Genomic DNA, 20,745 nt, shown 5'->3' on the forward strand with positions numbered 1-20,745 from the left:
GATGTGAAGGGAAATTGACAGCTCACCAGGATCATCAAAAATGTTTAAAGGGTTTCAGCTTGCTTATCAGGCAGGTTTTCCATCTTCATTTTATGGAGTTACATTTCCTCTCCGATATCTGATGTTTCGAGGAAGAGATAGGCTGGCCTGGCTGACTATTACCATTAAGATTAGCTGATGTTTGCATTTCCTGGTTTGGAGAGATTTAGTTTCATGGAGTGTTGTGCTGAATTTTTTTTGATGGGAGAAGGGTGGGCTTTCAGGAGCTCAAAATGTTCTCTGACAATGACCTCACCCCCATGTTCATCTTTTTGCACATGTTTATGGTCCTGCATTTTCACTGTTTCTTTTCCCCCAGGTGTTGTCTTCTTCCTGCTAGCAACATGATCCCAGACAGACAGAGATCTTGCAGCCAATGTGATAATACCATGCCACATAACAGATGACTATGCTATGGAGCCTATTCAAAGAGAAGGCATTGTTTCCTGCCCTCAGTCTCAACTGAGTCTGTGACAATGTCATATAGCCAAAGCTCTGAATTTGCTGTGTGATCAACCATCACATAGGCATCATATGATGATCACACAGCTAATTCAGAGTGATGGCAGGAAGCACTGCCCTTATTCAGAATGGGCAAATGTTTTCATCCTTATACAAATCAATCACAAAGTTTTTCTTTGTGAAAGTTCACCTCCCAATTTTAGATCAGCTCTAGCTTTGGGGAGGATGTTTACATTAAATTATGCACTGCTGAAGCCTTTTTGGAGTGGAGACGCTGGTTTTCACAATTTCACTGCTGCAGATGGGGGCAGGGGCAGTTTGAAGCAAAATAATAATAATATCAACATGGTATCCTTCACGGCTCTTTAAAAAATGCATTCAAAGAAGTCTTGATGCAAAAAATAATAATAATGCTGTGATATTTCACATATAGAAACTATGCTAAGTAATACCTGAATTACCCAACACGACAATCTATTTAAATGTACCAACTCTGTTTTGGAAGGTAAAAGGGTTTGCAAAGTTGGTCATTCTATGGGGAATGACTGCTGTTCGGTGGTAGAGCATGTGCTCTGCATGCAGAAGGTCCCAGATTCCATCCCTGGCATCTCCTGCTGATAGGACTTGGAAAGACTCCTATCTGAAACCCTGGAGAGCCACTGCCAGTCACTGAGCCAGATGTACAAACGTTCTCCCTTGTGTTCCTCCACTCCTATTCCTATTTGATAAGCATATTCTTTCTGTTACCTTAACTGCAGAACCCAACTCTCTCCCACTTTCTACACCAAATGACTTATTATTGCTTAGTCACCCATAAGAACCCTTAAATCTATGTAAATGCTCTAGAGGAACTTATCAAGGTCCTTTCCTAGTCAACCCTGAAGAGGCATAAATGAGATTCCATGCTTCAAATAGTTCAATAGTTAGAATGCCCAATTTGGTCTAGCATAGAAGATGAGAAACCCATTTTAGATGAAGCTTTCCTGATGCAAGGCAAGGAGGTTGGGGAGGACACGTTGCTTGGCTCCAGAGAGTGCGCAAGTACACCCTCCAGACTCTGCTACCCCATGCAGGGCCAGATCTACACTACTGCTTTAAAGCACTTTATAACCGTTTTGACAACTGTGGCCCTTTCTACACTGAAGGATTATCCCAGGAAAATGGAGGATCCCCTGTGTGTCATTTGCATGCACAGGGATGATCCCGGGACGATCCCTGGTAAAAAGGCAGGTGTAGAAACGGCCTGTATATGGAGTGTGTCCTGGGCCCCAACAGTTGTCAAAACTGTTATAAAGTGTAGATCCTGCCCAGGTATCAACTACATCATAGTAAAACCAGCCCTGGTTAGGGGGCACTGATCAAATATTTTGATTAGCTGGACTGGGGAGAGGATCATGGTAACAGTATGGAAAAACAACACAGCCTGGTGGTGGCAACTTAAAGATCAACACACTCATTATATGGTAACAGTCCATAAAAGCCTATGCTATAATAAACGTGCTAGTCTTTAAGGTGCCACAAGGCTCTTTGATGTTTTGCTGCAACAGATTTACAGGACTTCCCCCACCCCTGTCCCGGAAAGTGTTATGGAGCTATTCTATCCATAATATTCGTGACATGGAGGATAGTATGTCCCCCTCCCACATTAGAATTGCATTCTCTCAGTTAGAAACTTGTGCATTTGGCACTTGATTTATACATGATATGGTATCCACTAAGCTGCGTATGTCAGCTTCTATGGACATGTCTACATTACAATATTTTAACAATTCAGAGTTTGATTAAGAGTGCAATCCTATGCATTGTGCTTTCGAGAGACAGAGAGCTCTGAGATCAGAGCTCTTGGTCTATTCGAAGCCCTATCCAAAAAGCCAAGCGGGGCAGGAGGAGGATAGAGGCTTTTACAGTCTCCCATTCCTCCAGTTGTGTTGTTTTGGGCTAGATGGGCAGAGACAGGTGACGGAGGGGCTTCTGGATCTTGTGGAGCCACACCTCTCCTTTCCCCACTCTCCCTGCCCACCAGCAACCCCCGTTTCAACCCTCCCAGCCTTGGAAATGGGAACCACCACAGAGCAATTGGGAGCAGGGGAGAGAAAGGCCCACAATCGTAGCTCTGTCTCTGGATGCAGAGGAGATCTGCAGCATCCTCTGGGGCCCCAGATGTTGTCTAGGGGCCCTAGCATTGCTCCGGCCACCAGTTTCAAAATCTGTAATCTAGATTGACCAACAATATGCAACTCAGCATAGGAAAGGGTGTGGCTCAGTGGGAGAGCACCTGCCTTGCATGCAGAAGGTCCCAGTTTCAATACCTGGCTTCTCCAGGTAGACCTGGAAAAAGTCCTTCCTGAAACCCTGGAGAGCCTCTGCCAGAGTGTTGGCAATACTAGCATAGATGAACCAAGGGTCTGACTCAATGACCCTGTTCAGATTACATGCTAAGCCAGGGGGGTTAAGCATTTTGAGCTAAACATTATGGCATAGCATGCCATGTGAACCATTCCTAACCATGGTGGCTACATAACCATGGTTTAAACACACTCACTAACCATTGGCTGCAAAAGGGTTCTTGGTCTAACTGTGGCTTAGCTCAAAATAAGGCAGCTTCCTATGTTCCTATGTGACAGCGTCATATGTTTAGTTAAAATCTGCTGGCAGCCCTCCCACAACGAACTTCACTTGTCCTATTGAAACTCTTGGCTTCCTTCAAATTCCTTCAGATGTTTCACCCAACGTGGAACCTCCATATTCACTTTGAATGGTAGCAACTCTCGTCATAAGCTTCACTAGATGTGCTTTGCAAAGAATGTGGCATCTGCGTTATGAAGTGCACTGTCCTCCGTTATGCTTGAGAGCAATGAAAAGGTTAATACAAATTTTATAGAGCTCTAGGAGCTCATTTCCTGCCTAATTAAACTCCGATTTCAAATTACATTTAGGACCAAAAAAAAAAAAAAAACCCACCAAAAAACCAAACATCGAGTTATATGTATGATTTATGCATATTTATAAGTGTTTTCCTGGTGGAATACACAGTTAACTTGAGACTTAGTAGAAATAATTTCCTTTCATACGAACAGCCACTCTGAAGGCTGACAGTCCATTACTGGTCTTGTGCAAAACACCTAACCACAAGGTGGAGTCTTTACATGGGCAAGCAATTATTATGGGGATTAATTGTTTTCAACAGAATAACCACTATCACTTTAGATCAATAAGAATGCTTGCTGCATCCCTGCAGCTCTGAAATTGCCAGTTTCTGATTTCAAGAATAATGGGCCCTTGGGCAGGGACAATAGGTGAAGTTATGATAAGCAGGGCCTGGCTGGCTTGGGGTGCAGCCAAGAGAATCAGCAAGGTGTAGTGGTTAGAGTGCTGGATCAGAACCAGTGAGACCCAGGTTCAAATCTCCACTCAGCTGTGAAGCCGACTGGTTGCCCTTGCGCCAGTCACAATCTCTCAGGCTAATTTCCCTCATACCATTGTTATGAAGAGAAAATGGGGTTGGTGAATGGAGCATACTGCTCTGAGATCCTTGGAAGAGCCAGGGCCCCAGGGGAGAACCTGGTGGATGATGAAGCTTGGTAGAACAGGTAGACATGGGCAGAGTGCACCACAATCTGAAGTAGGCTTTCTAACAAAATTCCTCCCATCTGAATTTCCCCCAAGGCTTTGGGTTCTAAATGACCTCAGCTTGTTTCCTGAGCAGTCCTAATGTGTTAGGGATCTGCCATTCTTCTGTTTAGTGCAGTGTAAAGCCCATGACATCATGGGCACTAGTAGCCCGAGGGCAAAAAAATACTACTCTTTGACTCCAGCTATGTGAGACCTCCAGAAGCTGTATGGAGGTTATTTTCCTTCAATGCAATCTGTGACGTTTGGCCCTCGCTTCCTCACACCTGTTGCTGCTCAACAACTTTAGCTATTTTCCTTCAGGCCTCAAGCCCACCTGCTTCCCTCTTCCCCCACATTTTAAAACCTGGCTTTTCCTAGGGCCGGTTCTTTTCCTCTTCTGCTGCCTCAGAGTGTTCCCTGCTGCCTCCACTACCATCCTTGCCACCAATTATAGCACTCCAAGAGCAGGTTCAACTCATAAAGCCCAAGGCCATCCCTCCATTCCCACCTTTGGGTTTTTCTCCCTGCACAGCATGGAGCTACATGGGAACTGTAGTTCCCTGACCACCTCAGGCTCCTGGACAGGGCACAGAAATTTTCTGCGTGTCTACACTGCTCAACCTTCAGTTTCAAACAAAAATGAACAAAATCGGTCTGGCAGATCTCAAGTAATAAACCTTACACTACCAGATTCTTATGTAAGATTTCCAGACTGTGTTCAGACTACTGCACATGCACAGTCAGCTGCCATTTTCAGATTGTACTTTCTTTTCTTTTTACTGATGCATCTCAGCAATATGTGCATTGATTACATCAAAGCACAAACAAGGGATTCTTGAATTAATAAATGCACACAGGGTGCTTCCAGATGGAGGGCTGTAGCAACACCATTCAAAAAGCATTGTGTATCTCTTCAGTCTTTTCCTCCTTAATATATATTCTGATAAGAACAAAAATGGAAGAAGATGTCTTCTGGACCCCACCAGTAAAATTCTATGAATGAGGCAGGGCAATTGTAGGATACAAAGCTTGTCTGCCCATATGTGCCCGTAAGCCCTGGTAACTTTTAAGGTGAAAAAATGCAAATGGAAAACTGTGGCAACAGCAGATCCACAAATGTTACAAAGTTCAGAAATTCTCCAAATTTAACTGGAAGGCAAGAGGAACAAAATGCCGGGCAGAATGAACATTAGAACAATAACAGTGGGGCGGAATATACTCATCCCTAATCTAGAGTCTTCAGGCCCCAAAACCTGGCAGCTTAGCAGAACGCAGCTTTACTGATCAGATTGCTGGTTGTCAACATTAAGCAAAAAACAAAACCAAGTTTACAACAATGAACAACTGGCCTTGGAGGGGTTGCAGAGAGAGCAAGCATAAATTTCCACTGCCAGTGTTAATTAGTGTTCCTTCCATGAGGATTGTCTTGTTAAAGCAATCCCTTGATGTAACTAAGTTCTGCTCTGTAGGGCCTGAATGGGAAAATAAATTAGGTTGCTTTTCTAGCACCCAATCTTGATTCAGCATCCAAAGTCGTGCATGTGAAGCAGCTTTCTCAACATAATAGTCTCTCTCCATTTACAATTCTGATGGTGGCTCTAACCTTGGTTATACACTCCATTACATCCAGTAAAGGTGCATGAGAGCTAAATGATTCCAAAAATAGATAAATAGACAGATAACTGATAGATAAGCATGTGTATATTTTTCAAGCAAAAAAGCTCTGAAGACAAATGGCTGGCATTTATGGGATTCTAATAAGAATAAGAAATGATCTTTTTTGTAAGTTGCATGGCACAACTTCATTCTGTTGGTTGCAGAGTTCAATCACGCACCTTATGAATAAACCGCTTGGGAATTCCACGTAGATTGCAGTAATAATAGAGATGTTCCCAACCGGTGAGAAGGTCATCTAGAGCATCCTGTTGTGGACAGTAGCCAATGAGAATGCCTTCAGAGCCTGCAGACGATATATCCATTTCGCATCTATTTACAAGACAAAAATGGTGGGTTTTTTTTTAAAAAAAAGTATCATTATATGAACATCAGCACTTCTGTATAGTTAAGAGTAAAAAGTTTTTACTACAAGATGCATACAAAATTCCTCCCAATCAAATTTCTCCCCAGATTCTGGGATTCCAAATTACCCAATCTTGATTCTAGAGCAACATTGAGGTGCTAGTACAGTCTTCCCCAACTTGATGGCCTCCAGATGTTTTGGAATTCAACTCCCATCAGCTGCAGCTGGCATGGCCAATGGTCAGGGATGATTGTGAGCTGTCACCCAAAACATCAGGAGGGCACCAGGCTGTGTGAGTGTATGCACGTGTGTGCACTACTTCAATCACAGTGCAAAAAGACAACCACATTAACATTTATTTTTGCACTGTGATTTAAATCTCCTGTGTGTATTAACTGGTGCATCTGTAAAGGAGAGTGCGCCAATTCCAACATAATTTTTTAGAAATTTTGAAAGTTAAATAGAAAGACAAATGGAGCAAAACCTAGGGAAGAGAAAGCCAATGGAATACTAATGTAATGGAACAGCGAGAATCCATGCATCCCTAATTATTTCTTGGCCATTTCACAGTTCATACACATTCAATGTCTCCACACCAGCACAGCTACCATCTGGGATCTACAACGGTAGAGCACAGAATTGCTGCCTGTACTCGGGTTGGTGCGCTGCCTTTTAAAATGTTACATCTGTCACATCATGGACCAGAGCCTACAATGTGAGATGGAGGGGAGGACAGCAAGCCCACTAACAGAGCCCCCTATTTGCCCTTCCCCTCCTGTGATCCTCAGTGTTGCCACCAAGGGAACATCTTTATTTTTATAAGAACATCAGAAGAGCCATGCTAGATCAAACCAAGGGTCTATCTAGTCCTAGCTGCCTCCACTAACGCCACCTTTCATTCTAGGGCTGGGAAAATTCGTTCAGCCTGAGGGCTGAATTCAACTTCAGGGAAGCTCTTGGGAGACATATTCCAGTGGATGGTAAGCCAAAGGCAAAGCAACAAACACAAAAGTGCATCCAGTTGAACCTTGTCATGGGCAGGATCTACACTACTGCTTGTAACGGTTTATAATGGTTTTGACAACTGTTCAGGCCCAGGACACATTACATATACTGTTTTCAAACCGTTTTTAAAGTGTTGCATCCTACTTGGTGTAGATCTGCCCTAGACTAAGGCCCCCCAAAAACCCCAGGGTTTTGCTTCTGTGGGGTTACGCCATGTCATCCCCACACGTAGGAGCGAGCGTGGGGTTTATATGGATTGGGGGGGGGGAGCCGCCGGTGCTGCTGCCTGCCCTTCCTTGGCTTTTTTGGAGAACTTTCCCCCCAGACAAAAGGGAGACTCTTCTCCCCACCCAGAGGCAGTGCAGAGACGTTCTGGCAGCCATTCAGCTCACCAGCCCACCCCTCCCCCTTGCTCAGGTGGACGGCGACCAATCAGGGGCTGCCATCCACCCAGCCACACCTCCACCACGAACCTGGAGTGTAGCAATAGATAGCGATGCGCCATCCTCGCCACGCTCCAGACAAAAAAGTCGGGTAAGTCCCCAACTTTTCTGCTTTGGAGCTTTGAGGGCAAGCCCCAGGATGCCTGCGTGGTGGCTTCTGCATCATACAATCTGCGCTGTGCCACCGCCCACCCACTCCAGGGCTTTTATCATGTATAGACAGCCCCTAAATGTTTCCCTACTCAAGCCAAATTCTAGTAACAAGGCAATTTCCTTCAGCTCATCCTAGTCCTTTGGCAGTGCAACTTCCAGCCATTTTATTTTCAGCTCAGCTTCTCTTCTCCCTGCAACCTGGGTCCTCTGCCCCACCCTCCATCCTGGCTTCTTTCTTCTGATTTCTAGCACTTGAACTGACTGTCTACCTGCTTTCCGTCTTCACTTATAAGCAATATCCCAGTTCCCCCTTCCAACCTCAGAATGGCAGTAGATTTTTGCTACTTTTCTGGTTACCATAGTAACCAGGCTTCCCCACCACTACCACTTGTGTTAATTTCCTGGCCTGACCTGTTGTGCCCTCCATTACCTTTTGATCCCCCTTCTAACTCCACACAACCCAATATTTAAAACTCCAAACAACCCAATATCTAAACAGAAAGCAACCATTTTATGACTAAAACAAAACTGAAAAGTGGCTATTAGTTCCGATTCTTCACAGCCTGCAATGTGGTTCCCTGACAGGGAGGCTCAGCACTCGTAGGCTGCACTGGGCAACCATAGGCAGTTACACAATGGTGTCCATTGTGGTGGATGGGGTAGAGGGCAGGGCAACTAATCATAGGCAGAGCCAGGGGTAACAGATGGAGCTAACAGTAGATGGGCACACTCCTTTGAGTCCATTTTTTTCTACAGTTGTGGCCAGTTTGCATTGGCTGCCTGTATGTTTCCGATCCTGATTCAAGGTGCTGGCTTTAACCAATAAAGCTTTACACGGCTCGGTACCACAATACCTGACAGAACACTTCTCCTGACCTGGACACCCCAATCAACATCTGGGGTGGCAAGGGCCTCGTCCGAGGGAGGCTCAGAGGGTGATGACAAGACAGAAGGCGGCCCAGGTTAAAACTGCCCTCTATTCCCAGGCATTTAATGGCATTTAGTGGTATATGATGGGGCATTTATGCCAGTTATCTGAACAGGTCTAGTATTTTATTGAAATTGATCTCAGCTTTTAAAAACAGATAATATATATAAACTGTATATGTAAATTGATATGCTGTATTTTTTATATTGTATTTTATTATTTTATTAATTGTTGTACATTGCCCAGAGAGCTTCAGCTATTGGATGCTATAGAAATGAAATAAATACATAAATCTGAAATGCAAACTGAGGCTGCATTCTGGTTCAGAGAGAATATATTGCAGCCAATTACAAAAGTATCCTATAGCTGTGCCATAGCAGTTCAGCTTATGGTTCCCCACCTTTTTCAAATGAGTTACGTGAGGTACTAAGGAAAATAATGAAACACATGCAGCCCTCCAATAAAAAATGAAATTGCCACCTCACCAGAACTTGTGAAGGCTTCTTCATTCAGTGGCCGGATTCGAAAGAGATCAGGGCATGTCAAAATATATCTGCTGAAATCCCGTCTTCTGTACAACTGTTAATGGTTCAGGAGCTCTGTTCTCTTTTGGATTGGGCCACCCTATTTCTCATTCTGCCTTGCTCACTTTTGCTCTCTCAGGTACACATACACACATATACACACAATACAATAGTCTGCTTTGTCTAGCACACCTGCTTCTTGCCCGTATAAGCACTTTCTTCCACCCGCCCCAGTCTCCAGTCTTGGGGACGCCATCCTTTTGGACACTCTCCCTGCTGATTCTCTAGATTGCCTATGGCGAAGCATCATAACAAAAACTGAACCTCAGCTGCCACAAGCTTAAACAGATATTGCCCAAGATGGAAAAACATACATGGCTTCTTATATCCCTTGCATATCGTTGATCACAATTTTGTAGCCGTACAGAGTTTCTTTAAATAGAATTCATTGCAAAGAAGCAGTCTTGATTGCAATGGCGGGTCATTACACATAATGACAGTAAATGCATCCTATTTATTCCCACTATCTAATCCAGCTCTTGGATTTGCAGAAAAGCTCAGCTCTACACTTCTCAAAATCAATCAACTATATATAAAGATGTGTGATTGGAAGGGAAAACAGCTCTCATGTTCCTTCACTAACAGTTTGTGTATTGCTGTATCATCATCAATAAGGCCGTATTTGTCATTCACCCTTCAGAATGAAAGAAATTATTTTCCTGCACAGCCTATACATATCAAAATATCAAGGGGAGGAGATAAAAATAATATTTGGTTCTCCTTAACGAGGCTGAAAAGTAAAGGTCAGTAATTGTGGGCTTTTTGCACTGAATTGCAATTATTGATACATTTAGAAGAGGTTAAATAGGAACCCACCCAAACTACACAAAAAATAAACTTTTAAGAAACAAATTGGAAGGTACCCACCTCCCGCTCCCTCTAGAGGTAAGGCAGCATTTCAATTCCTAAATTACTATGGAGGGTAACATTGCTGTAAAGATCTGCGGACTTATGCTGAAAGACTAAAACCCAACTGATCAAAGAAAAGAAAATCAAGATTTGTTCTTGATCTAATGTTTGACTCAAAGACTTCTGTTCAAAAATATATGCATATGGGAGGATTTATTCCAGACCTCATTTGAAAGATACTATCATCAGATTTTAAGGCCATCAGTGCCCTTGGGAGCTCCTTGCTAATGTGGGCATCATTTCCATAAACTGACAGATTAAATTTTGTTTTCAGAAATACCAAATACACAGGAACAGCCGGAGATATCAGATAAAAGGCTGGGCAAGGCAGCTTTTGAATAATGGCCCAGCTCTGGCAACCTCTGTGCTGGAACAGCAGCTCCTGGCATGATATCATGAAACGAGTGGTCACAATGCCACAAGTGGTGTTCTGATCTTAACAGCAACGCCCACCCAATGGGGGAGGGGCCGTAGCTCAGTAGAAGTGCCCAAGTTCTGGATGCAGAAGATCCCAGGTGCAGTCCCTGGCATCTCCAGGTAGGGCTAGGAAGGCATCCTGTCTGGAAACTTGGAGAATTGCTGCCAGCCAGTGTTGGCAATACTGGGCTAGACGGACCAATGGCCTTCAGTCCAAAGCAACTTCCTATATTTGACTTCTGTTTCCTTCTACTCTGAAGCTCTGCTGATTTCCTGGAATCAGGTGACTGGGAAATCAGGATACAGGGCTAGCTCTCCCACGAGGCAGGGTCAATCCATTGCCTCTGGCAGTGCATCCCGCCTGCCCGCTGCCATGCTCAACGCTGCTCTTGCCGTATGGCTCTCAAAGTGAGGCACAGGGCAGGCAGGTTCTCTGGGGAGCCCTACAGGCCAGTCTCTTGCTGCAGCAAATGCTGCAGCATAAAAGAGGGTGCTGCAGCTGTCTGGAGCATCTGGTGCTTCTGCCATCCACCCTATCCCTCACTCTGAATAAGGCATGGGAAGGTGGGTTAAAATCAGGAGGAGCTGGTAGCCTGATGGATACCCAGAGAGGTTCTGCAGATAAATTGGTGCCCACAGGCACTCCACTGGAGACTCCACTGGTGCCAGCTTTGGATGTGGGAGAAAAACATACAAATAGACCAACGGGGGGCGGGGGCAGATGCCAATTGAGCTCTCTTCAATGGGGGAGGGAAACTGCACAAGACTGACTTGAAACAAATATAGGATCACATCCTAATGTTAATGTGATATGCAAAAATTCAGCTTGGTACGCAAACCTTGACAAATTGCTCACCATCCTCATGATGGAGTCAGTGCCAAAGCAACCAAAATGGACAGGTTGGTTGATAATCCGAACTAATGTGCATGCAAATTATCAACACTTCCTCCTGTACTTTGGAAACCAGCTTCCTCCTATACCTTGATGTTTGTTTTATTATTGACTCTAATTAGCAATTCATCTCAGTCCCGTAATTTTTACTGGGCAGCAATGATGGCGGAAAGCAAATACAGCAAGATATACAGCACATGGAATGGCTTTCGCAAAGAGATAATTCCAATTCATTAGTGGAAAAATGAAATATAAATAGACAGACTACAAAAGCAATTAGAAATTTCGTTCTACTCATAGTTGTATATTATATTTGCATATATATATATATATATATATATATATATATATATATATATATTAAAAAACAAGGTTAAAACGTAATTAATATTACTCCTGCTTAGTTAGAATTAAACTAATTACACCACTATATACCGCTTAACATTAGCCCTCAGGCACTCTGATGAGGCAAATGCATTATGTTCAGAAATGTTAACATTGCATTTAAAGTTATATATCAGGCTGAGCCAACATAGCCAATTAGAAAAGTTCTTCTTGTATGTACAGTAGAATACAATAGTTTTTGCTGCATGCATTTGAGCATATGAACTTATGACATATGAAGCATAGATGACCTCCAAATTAGAGGTACCATAAAAATGGAGTCCTTTTGCTTCAGTCTCTCTTTCCTCAGGCCTACAGGGGAGATGGGCCTACAGAAAGAGATATATGTCCAGGCCAGATTTCTGGGTTTACCTGTTAATAGACTTAGGGTGTGTGTTCTCCAACCCATGGCCCATGCCAGGGCCAACTTTGCCATGTAGAAGGATGAAGTTGGAGTAAAAGAAAATAAATTCAACATAGAAACTAAAAAAGGACTAAACAAGACTAAGGTAAAAAGGGAATATTAAATATATGGAACAAAACTTAATTGAATAGAAAAACAATTCTCAGTAAAATTTCCATGTTTCTACCTGACATTTATAGGGATGGATATTTAAATATTCATAGAAATAGAGTTGGAAAAGATTTTGGTGATCGTCTCATCCAATTCCCTGCTCAACACATGATCTGCAATACAGGATTGAACTACAGCATCCCTGGCCCGGGGCCATCCCACTTCAACTTAAATATATTTTGCAACAGAGAGACCACTACCTCCCTGATGGGAATTATTTGGTATTGCTGATTCTTGTTAAAAAGGCAGTTAGCAGAGAAAAACAAAATGAAAAACAGAATGTGTGTTTACCAGTCCCACATGCATACAAGGCAGAGAGAGAGAGAGAGAGAGAGAGAGAGAGAGAGAGAGAGAGAGAGAGAGAGAGAGAGACCACACCCTTCTTTAGTGAAGAAAAATTGACTCAAGATATCCTTGCATAAAACTGCAGATAGACTGTAGACTTTCAAACAGAGTCTGTTCAGTCCATTTCTTTGTTCTGTAACACTGGCAAGAGAGATAGAGCAAACACGTGTGCTCCCAGAAATGATGGAAGGTCAGAGAGATAGAGAATGGGGAGGAGCAACATCTCAGGAAACCACATCCTAGGCTATAGAGATCCTAAGGCTAGCTGTGCTTTAAATTCCCACACACTAACTGCAACACTGCCCCCTTCCTGTAACTTGCAGAAGAGATTGCAATATTCCCAGGACTCCCAAACCTGTTTCATTGATGAACAGATTTTGGCAGGATCTGCACTACTGCTTTATAATGGTTTATAACGGTATTGAAAACTGTTGGGGCCCAGAACACATTCCATATACTGTCTTCGAACCACTTTCAAAGTTTTATATCTTGCTTGTTGCACATTTGGCCTGCATTAAGAAGTTTCTTCTACTGTTTATTTATATTTATATTTATTTATTTATTTATTTATTACATTTTTGTACTGCCCATCAGCCGAAGCTCTCTGGGCAGTGCACAATTAAAAACCATAAAATACAAGTATAAATTTAAAACATTAAAAGTTTTAAAATATATATATAAAACCAGCTCCAATAAAGACCAGGGAAAGCCTGTGTAAAAAGGTATGTCTTTAAGAGATGTTTAAAAGATATTATGTTTTCCGCCTTCTGAACCGCAGGAGGGAGGGTCCTCCAGATTTAGCTGAAACCTGCTTTCCTACAATTTCATATCCTACCCTCTTCTTCAGATTAAATATACCCAGCTCTTTGAACCATTTCTCAGAGGATTTGGTTTCCAGACCCTCTCACCATCCTAGTAATCCTTTTTGGACATGCTCCAGTTTATCAATGACCTTCTTAAAGTGTGGCATACAAATCAGGACACAGTCATTTATAGATGATACCTGATCAGTGCAGAATAGTGGAATTATTACTTCTCGTGATCCATGATGCTTCTGTTTTTGCAGACTCTGGCCTTAGCTAGACTTAAGGTTTATCCCGGGATCATCCCTGTTCATGTAAATGACACACAGGGGATCCCGGGAGCAGGCAGGGACGACTCCGGGACAATCCCGGGATAAACCTTAGGTCTAGCTAAGGCCTAAGGCTGCATTAGCTTTTTTACCAGTCGCATCACACTACTGGCTTATGATCTGATTAAAACTAGCTGAGACACCTAGGTTATTTTCATTTGTACTAATGCCAAACCAGGTCTCCCCCATCCCATACTTGTGCCTTTGATAATTTGTACTTAAGTGCAGAATTTTATGTTTATCTTATTTCTATTATTAGTAAATCTTTCAATGCTAATAATGAGATGCACAGAATTAAAAAGAGCAAGGAGGGCACAGATAATACTGTGGGAGTGTTTGGTGGCAATTATAAGACATTTACTTTCTTTTTTCTTAATGGAGTGTTATTACTTCAACTTTTAATTATAACTACAACATAATTGCAAAGGTTGTCAGTTGCTGATGGCCTGAGGAGGAATTTTACCAGTTGCAAAGTCCTCCTCTGTCAGGCTGACACATGTGTTAAGATTGAAAATTCAATGAGATGCATTGAAATTGGGCAAGAAGCATTTGCAAAACATTACACTGTTGCGCTCATTCACTTCTCCAAGTGGTGAGAAGTGTCAGAGGTGCAGCACTTACTCAGGATCCGTTCCCTTTGGAAGGAGGTAATTTCATTTATTATATTTCTATATCACCCCATAGCCCAAGCTCTCTGGGCAGTTCATAAAAAATAAGTTTATTTCTGATTCTTTACAAGTAGGGGTGTCCAAACTTACCTGTTGCCAGCATACATCCTGCTCCCCAGACCCCTTCCAGCTGCCCAAGCCTGTTTGGCATGTGGGGCAAGCTGCAGGATGGTCCACAGGTGCCCGGCGAATGGCATCCTGCTTCCCCCTGAGCTGCCATTTTGCAGGAAATTGTGGATAAGCTTTTTACGTAAATTTGATTTTGTGCAAAATGACAACCATAAATAGTTACTTGCAAGTTTTGCAGACTGCAAATCTGTTCACAGTTAGGTGGTCCGAAGTAGTCCATGAGATTTATGCTATCTGGGGCCAAAAGGTTATGTGCTTGTTCTGCAGCTTTAAGAAAACGAGAGCCTAGCCACTTCAGCTTCTGCAAAGAAGTTTTCTTAAACTTCTAACTGACTCTCCTGATATAACAGAACCTTCTGAGCTCACGTAGAATCCCCCAGAGGGCAGCTTGTACTGCATGGCAGATTAGAAGAACAGAAACATTTCCACGACTCAGTGAACTTTCATGCTGGTTCTTTAGCCTCTAAAGTCTGGCTTCAATATGGTAGCTAAAGAGCCAAGACATGCTCACGTCCATTTCATTTCCAGCAACCTGCTTTCTGAAGCTAAGTTACCAAAGAAGTTGGAGATATGCACATTTTTCTGGATCACTATCTCAATTTTCAGAAATGGATGGAAACGTCTTGTCTCAGGGGTGGGCAGACTACCAGCTTTCAGGGTGTATATTGTTTTTAAAAGAGCTCCTGGTAAGAAAGATAAATACTTAGAATTAAAGAATTTTGTGTTTTGAGTACCCAAACTGAATGGCGCTCACACTCTTCCGCATAAAAATCCACTCCTGGTGGTTACCCCAAGCTTTCTTCATTTCAGGAGTACAATTCACACCACCATTTTGTTTTAGAGAATTGGGAGTCAGAAATCCTTGCTGATCTATTGCAAAACACCGAAAGATCTACCAGTAGATTCCCCAATCAATTTTGTCCACCCTTCTCTTAACTTATCTGACAGTTTCCCAGGAAATTCATCTAAATTAGAGAAGATGGTATTCAAATAATCAGAAAATTACGACTGAATAACTCTCTCACTGACTGGTACCATGCTCATCTGATTAAAAACCTCTGTAATTAAGGACTAAGTTGTGATATTAGAAACTGTATTTTAACTAACTTGCAAAGTTGCCAAAGTCATCTGTAGATGATCTAGAGCGGTGCTTTCTAGATTAAATTGCTCTGGAACATAGTTGGGCTGTTGCAGCAGAGCTGGGCTATATTGCAAAGTTCTGATAGCTGCAAATGTAGCAAGCTCAGCTCTTGGACAGCTTACCTTGAAATTGCCAACAACATTGTCTAGGGAAACTACCAAAACAAAGGTACATTCAGAAGAGATCAGGATTACGAGGGAAGGACATAAGTCTTACAAAAGCTTCGGCTATTAGGCAGTATAGATATGCAATTAAGAAATTAATTACATAAATCTAGTTGTTTGCAAAGCTCTGAAGGCAATACGTGTAAGTAGAATTGGTAAATATCCAAGCACAACAAATGAAAAGCGATTCTCTTCTTTTCTTTTCAAAAATGTTTTGTTCTCCTCTTCCTTTCCACCACTTGCCCTCCTGGCTAACAAAGAAACTGCAGGTTTTCAGGGAAACATTTTGTAACCACCAGTCCTGCAAGTAGCTGATGAACCTTTCGATGTGGTATTGATGTAACTGTTTGTGACCTCAACTCTGTGAATGTTTACGTACTGACATTTCTTGCCTCCTACACTGTTACAACCCTAATCCCTATTAACTGGACTGCCAGGATTAAATAATGTTCAACTCTAATCATTTGGCTTTTCAAATCTTTTTTCACTCACTGACACAATGTGATAATAATTATGCAGCCTACAATTTGAATGTATGGCAGCATGCTGTTTTCTTTTCTCAGTTTTGATTGTTAGTTTCATTGAGCAACCCTATTTTGATCAAACTCTCTGGCTCATTTACCCTGTAGGAGTCCGGATAACAGCACGTCCTGCTGATGGAGTCACATCTCCAGTCAACATCTTGAATGTGGTGCTTTTCCCTGCTCCATTCACTCCCAGGAGGCCAAAGCACTAATAGGAATAAAGAAATATACATAACCATTATCTGGGCAGAACAGCATAACTCACAGCACTTTCAGCATAAATTATTCTAAATCCCCTTCCTGTTTCTGGGTGAAATCCAATGACAGTCCTACTCAGAGTAAACCCGATGAAATGAACTTGTCATGATTTGTATGGACTTACAAAGTCTGGTTTGTTTAAACCATGGCTTGTTGTAAAGTCTGAACCCAGAATCATGGCTTATCCCAGGTTGGTTTGTTCTGCTGTCCAGGCCAGAATAGAAGTGTCCCGCAAGATCAGTCTAAAAACAAAAGCATTCTGAAGGCTGGCAAAATTGGCAGGAAAATTGGCCAGAAATCGAGAAAACAAGCTGTGGTTTGTTTGCTCAGCAATTCATGGCTAAAGCAACAAAAATGGTAAACTAAAACATGGCTTAGCGTTATGTGCAAATGCAGCCCCCCCCCCCGCTCTGTGTGTGTGTGTGTGTGTGTGTGTGTGTGTGTGTGTGTGTGTGTAGCCATGGTAGTTCTAGAGAATGTGTGAGGATGACTCAGCAGTGTAGGAACGGGTATAAGAAATTATTTTTCAAATTTCCTATCCTCGGGGAACTCTGATTTCTGTGCCAAGACATCCCTGCAAATATGCTGAAGTATGCTGCAGAGGTTTCCAGATGTCACTTGCTTTGTCCAGAGTGACAGCAAGGTCATTTGCGCTGTTGGCTGCACATTTGCACATTCCAGGGTTTTATTGCTATCGGCAGACACACTTAAGTGTCATTTCTCAACTTCTGATCGAGGACCTCCTGAATCATAAAATAGTAAAGGTCTCTGGAGTTATTCCAGTTGAAGGCCTCTAATATAGGCTGTGGCAGGCTGGCAAAAGGGCAGCTGCAGTATGGACATGTCTGTGTGGGTATGGGGGCACCTATGGGGTTGGAACTAATCATACCATTCTGCCAGCAGAAGAGAAACTACTGATAGAATAGCGTTCCCCTCCCCCCTGCACCTCCCCCCACACCCCACATCAGCTCCAGGGTCTGGGGAAACCTCCGGAGCAGGTTTGGGGGCATGCAGAGGCACGCAGTGGGGAGGACAGGATGGGGAAGTTTTGTTGCATGAGCAAACTTCTACTCACACACCATTGGTCCCAACCCCATCTCTTTTTCTTGCTGAGACGTACAGTGTTTCATCATGCACCGTTCCTCCCAGGGGACATTTTGCACCCCAGTGTCAAAATGCATGAATGCAGCCATGCCTTCTAGCCTCACCAGGTGTCTAATACCCATTTCAAGAAAGAAAGATGAATGCTCAAAGTCAGTGTCATGACCTGCATAGAGATGGAGTCAGGAGATGAGGAGGAGGTGGCAGAGGCTGGACCTAGTACCGAGAAGCCCAGCTCAGGTAGTGAGGAGGCTGGACTGGCAGAGACTGTGGCAGAGCCTCAGGGAGAAGAGCCAAGGCCAGCTGGGACCTCTGCTAGCTCTGAGGGCCTGATTCCAGCAAAGACTACAGAGGAGCCGCAGAGGTCTGAGGAGGAGGAGGTGGAGAAGCCTGGTTTCAGCCAGTTGTGGGTGGAGAAGGCAACCAGACGCCGGTCTCACCGCCTCCACCAGAAACGCCAGGCAATTAGGGATCAGCTGAGAGACCATGACTCAGCACTCTGACTGAGCATAAAAGCGCAGCTGTGAGCCATGCAAAGTTGTCAGAGATTATCTGAGCATTCTGGCGGAAGCCTTTGCTCTTGGATCTTGTGACCTCGTGCCTTGTTCCTGAACGCCTGGATTCTGATTCCTGTCTTGATTCCCGGACCCTGTGACCACGTCTGCCTACTCTGGATTCCTGCTTCAACCTTGTACCGGTTTGTGACTACGTCTTGCCTGTTGTTGCCCCTGACTCTGGACTGTGTTACTGGTTTGTCGCTGACTGTTGGCTGTGTTTGAACTTGGACTGCATTATCGAATCTCCTCTTTGCCATGCTCCCTTGACTTTGGACTGGACATTGACTACTGTACAAGCCTGCTCCTTGAACTGTTCCTGTTCCTTGACTTTTGCAGTCAAACCCCCGTTTTCCCCTCCTTTCCCTGCACTGTTTAGCTTCTGTAAATAAACACCTTTGTTGCCTAGCTACCGGCTGGTCTTATCCTTCTTTGTCAAGCCATTTGGCGGCTTTCCTGGACAGTCAGCCCTCCGGCCACCTGGTGAAATACTGTGACAGTCAGGATTCTGAAGCGGACCATGGTCTGAGCCCCATGTTGGTCCAGGAGGTGAGGATCAGGTGAGTCTACTTAGGAATTTGGATTCACTGGATTCCTCCCCCATCCCTACCCCCAGCCTCTTTTGCCAGCCCAGAAGGGGCACATCAAGAATTTCAGGCTGTTTTAATGTCAACATGTGGATGAAAATGTCCTTCTATGAATTTGTCCTCATAAATTACAAACTTCTGACTTTTGGCAGTTTCAAAAGGTATATATAGCTGCTCAAATATATACATTAATTTTTAAAGTAGGAGAAATAATAATAAAAAAGAGGGGATTGTAAATTTTACCTCTCCTTTCTGTATCCCCAAGCTGATGTCTTTCACAGCAGTGTTCTTCTTGCTGAAACCCCAATAACTCTTCCTGAGATTGTACAGTAGAAGGATATCGTTACTGGTTTTTCCTCCAAAAAGCCTTTTACGCTCCTGCTCTACATCTGTGTCTTCTGAAGGGATGACTGAGGTGCTGGTGATGTAGCCCCTAAAAGTGGAAAGAATCCCAAAGTGAATGCCCCAATGGGTGATAGTGTGTAGTCAACATTTGGGTCATGTTTCCATCTATATATGGTAGTTGGGCAGAAATGTGCAAATAAGTATGAGGAAAGAATGGAGACCATTTCAGAGTGGCCCTGCTGTCTGCACAGTCTTGATCTGGTCCAAAATGGATTCCTGCAGGCTGAATTCTCCAAAACTTGGTTTAAATCTATTATTTGGTAAAGTCCATCGTCATCTTGAGCTATGTTCCAACATAGCATTGCCCACACAGAATTTTGTGGGTTTGGGGGACAATCTTTATGTTTGACAGCTTATGCAAATAAGGACACCATCACTGCCCTAAATTTCCCAGGGAGATAGAGAAAAACCTGATGATTCAAAGGCCTTGTGATCTAAGGGCTATGGTAAGCAACAGCAACATACACACTTTCTCAGGAGCGCTAGCAATACTCACAGTGCACAATCCACCTCCATTAATATCAATGAGATATTTATAATTTCACTTAGTGAGAAGTGGTAAGTTGTATCACATTCTCTTTGAAGTATGAGAAGTGGAACTAAAACCAGGGCATTTTTTTAATCAAAGACCAAAACAGTCTGTTTTCTCCAGGTTCTTGTAGCTTGTGTAAATTTCCTGAAAGTCACTTGGTATGTTCATGTCTTATCTTCTATAAAAGGCTTTGTCAAGACTATCGAAGAGGGCAAATAAACAGTGAGATTTCAAATATAGCTGCCAATAGGTCAAATATTAACACTAAAGAACTATAGTGTTTACATTCTTTAGCTAGTTTCTATTCTCTTTTTGAACTTTAGATGTTTGTGTAAGGATAGAGAATAATCAAACCATATGCATGAGTTTATTGGAACTAAATCTAATTATGAATCCAATAAAGAAAACCACTTGGAAAAGGAAGCACACTCATTATGCAGAAAAAGTCAATCTTCATTAGAGCAGACTAACCCATCACAAACCTTGGTTTTTGGAGCAGGTCCCAATGCAATAGAACACGCAGCAGCAGGAGAAGGGTGCCCTGCAGGGCCATCTCTGCGAAGATCCAGCCTAAGAAATCCATCTCGAAAGGAGTCACATATGAATTGATTCCAAAGTTAATTGTCAGGTCAAACTTAATTTGGTTATAGGCAAGTTCTATTAAACCTTGGCCTAAACAAAATTGTGGGAAAACAATGAAGGCCCATTTGAGAATACTGTAGATACTCTGAAAGCTCTGTAAAAGATGGGGGGAAAGACAGAGGACAGTTGTTTAGTCTACTA

The 20,745-nt window shown here is 43.0% G+C and overlaps 1 protein-coding gene across 1 annotated transcript in view; it reads right to left on the minus strand.

The window, feature by feature from the left end:
- Nucleotides 1-20,745, minus strand: part of ABCA13 (ATP binding cassette subfamily A member 13) — a 331,836-nt gene that overhangs the window by 37,118 nt on the left and 273,973 nt on the right. Inside the window, exons 53-56 of the mRNA XM_063124168.1 lie at nt 20,445-20,698; nt 19,269-19,458; nt 16,624-16,733; nt 5,949-6,099 (exon numbers count right to left, since the gene is read on the minus strand). Of these exons, the coding sequence (XP_062980238.1) occupies nt 5,949-6,099; nt 16,624-16,733; nt 19,269-19,458; nt 20,445-20,698 (705 nt within the window). The remainder of the gene's footprint in view (nt 1-5,948; nt 6,100-16,623; nt 16,734-19,268; nt 19,459-20,444; nt 20,699-20,745) is intronic.

This window comes from Elgaria multicarinata, chromosome 1 (genome assembly GCF_023053635.1).
Source record: "Elgaria multicarinata webbii isolate HBS135686 ecotype San Diego chromosome 1, rElgMul1.1.pri, whole genome shotgun sequence".
NCBI classification, from domain to species: Eukaryota; Metazoa; Chordata; class Lepidosauria; order Squamata; family Anguidae; genus Elgaria; species Elgaria multicarinata.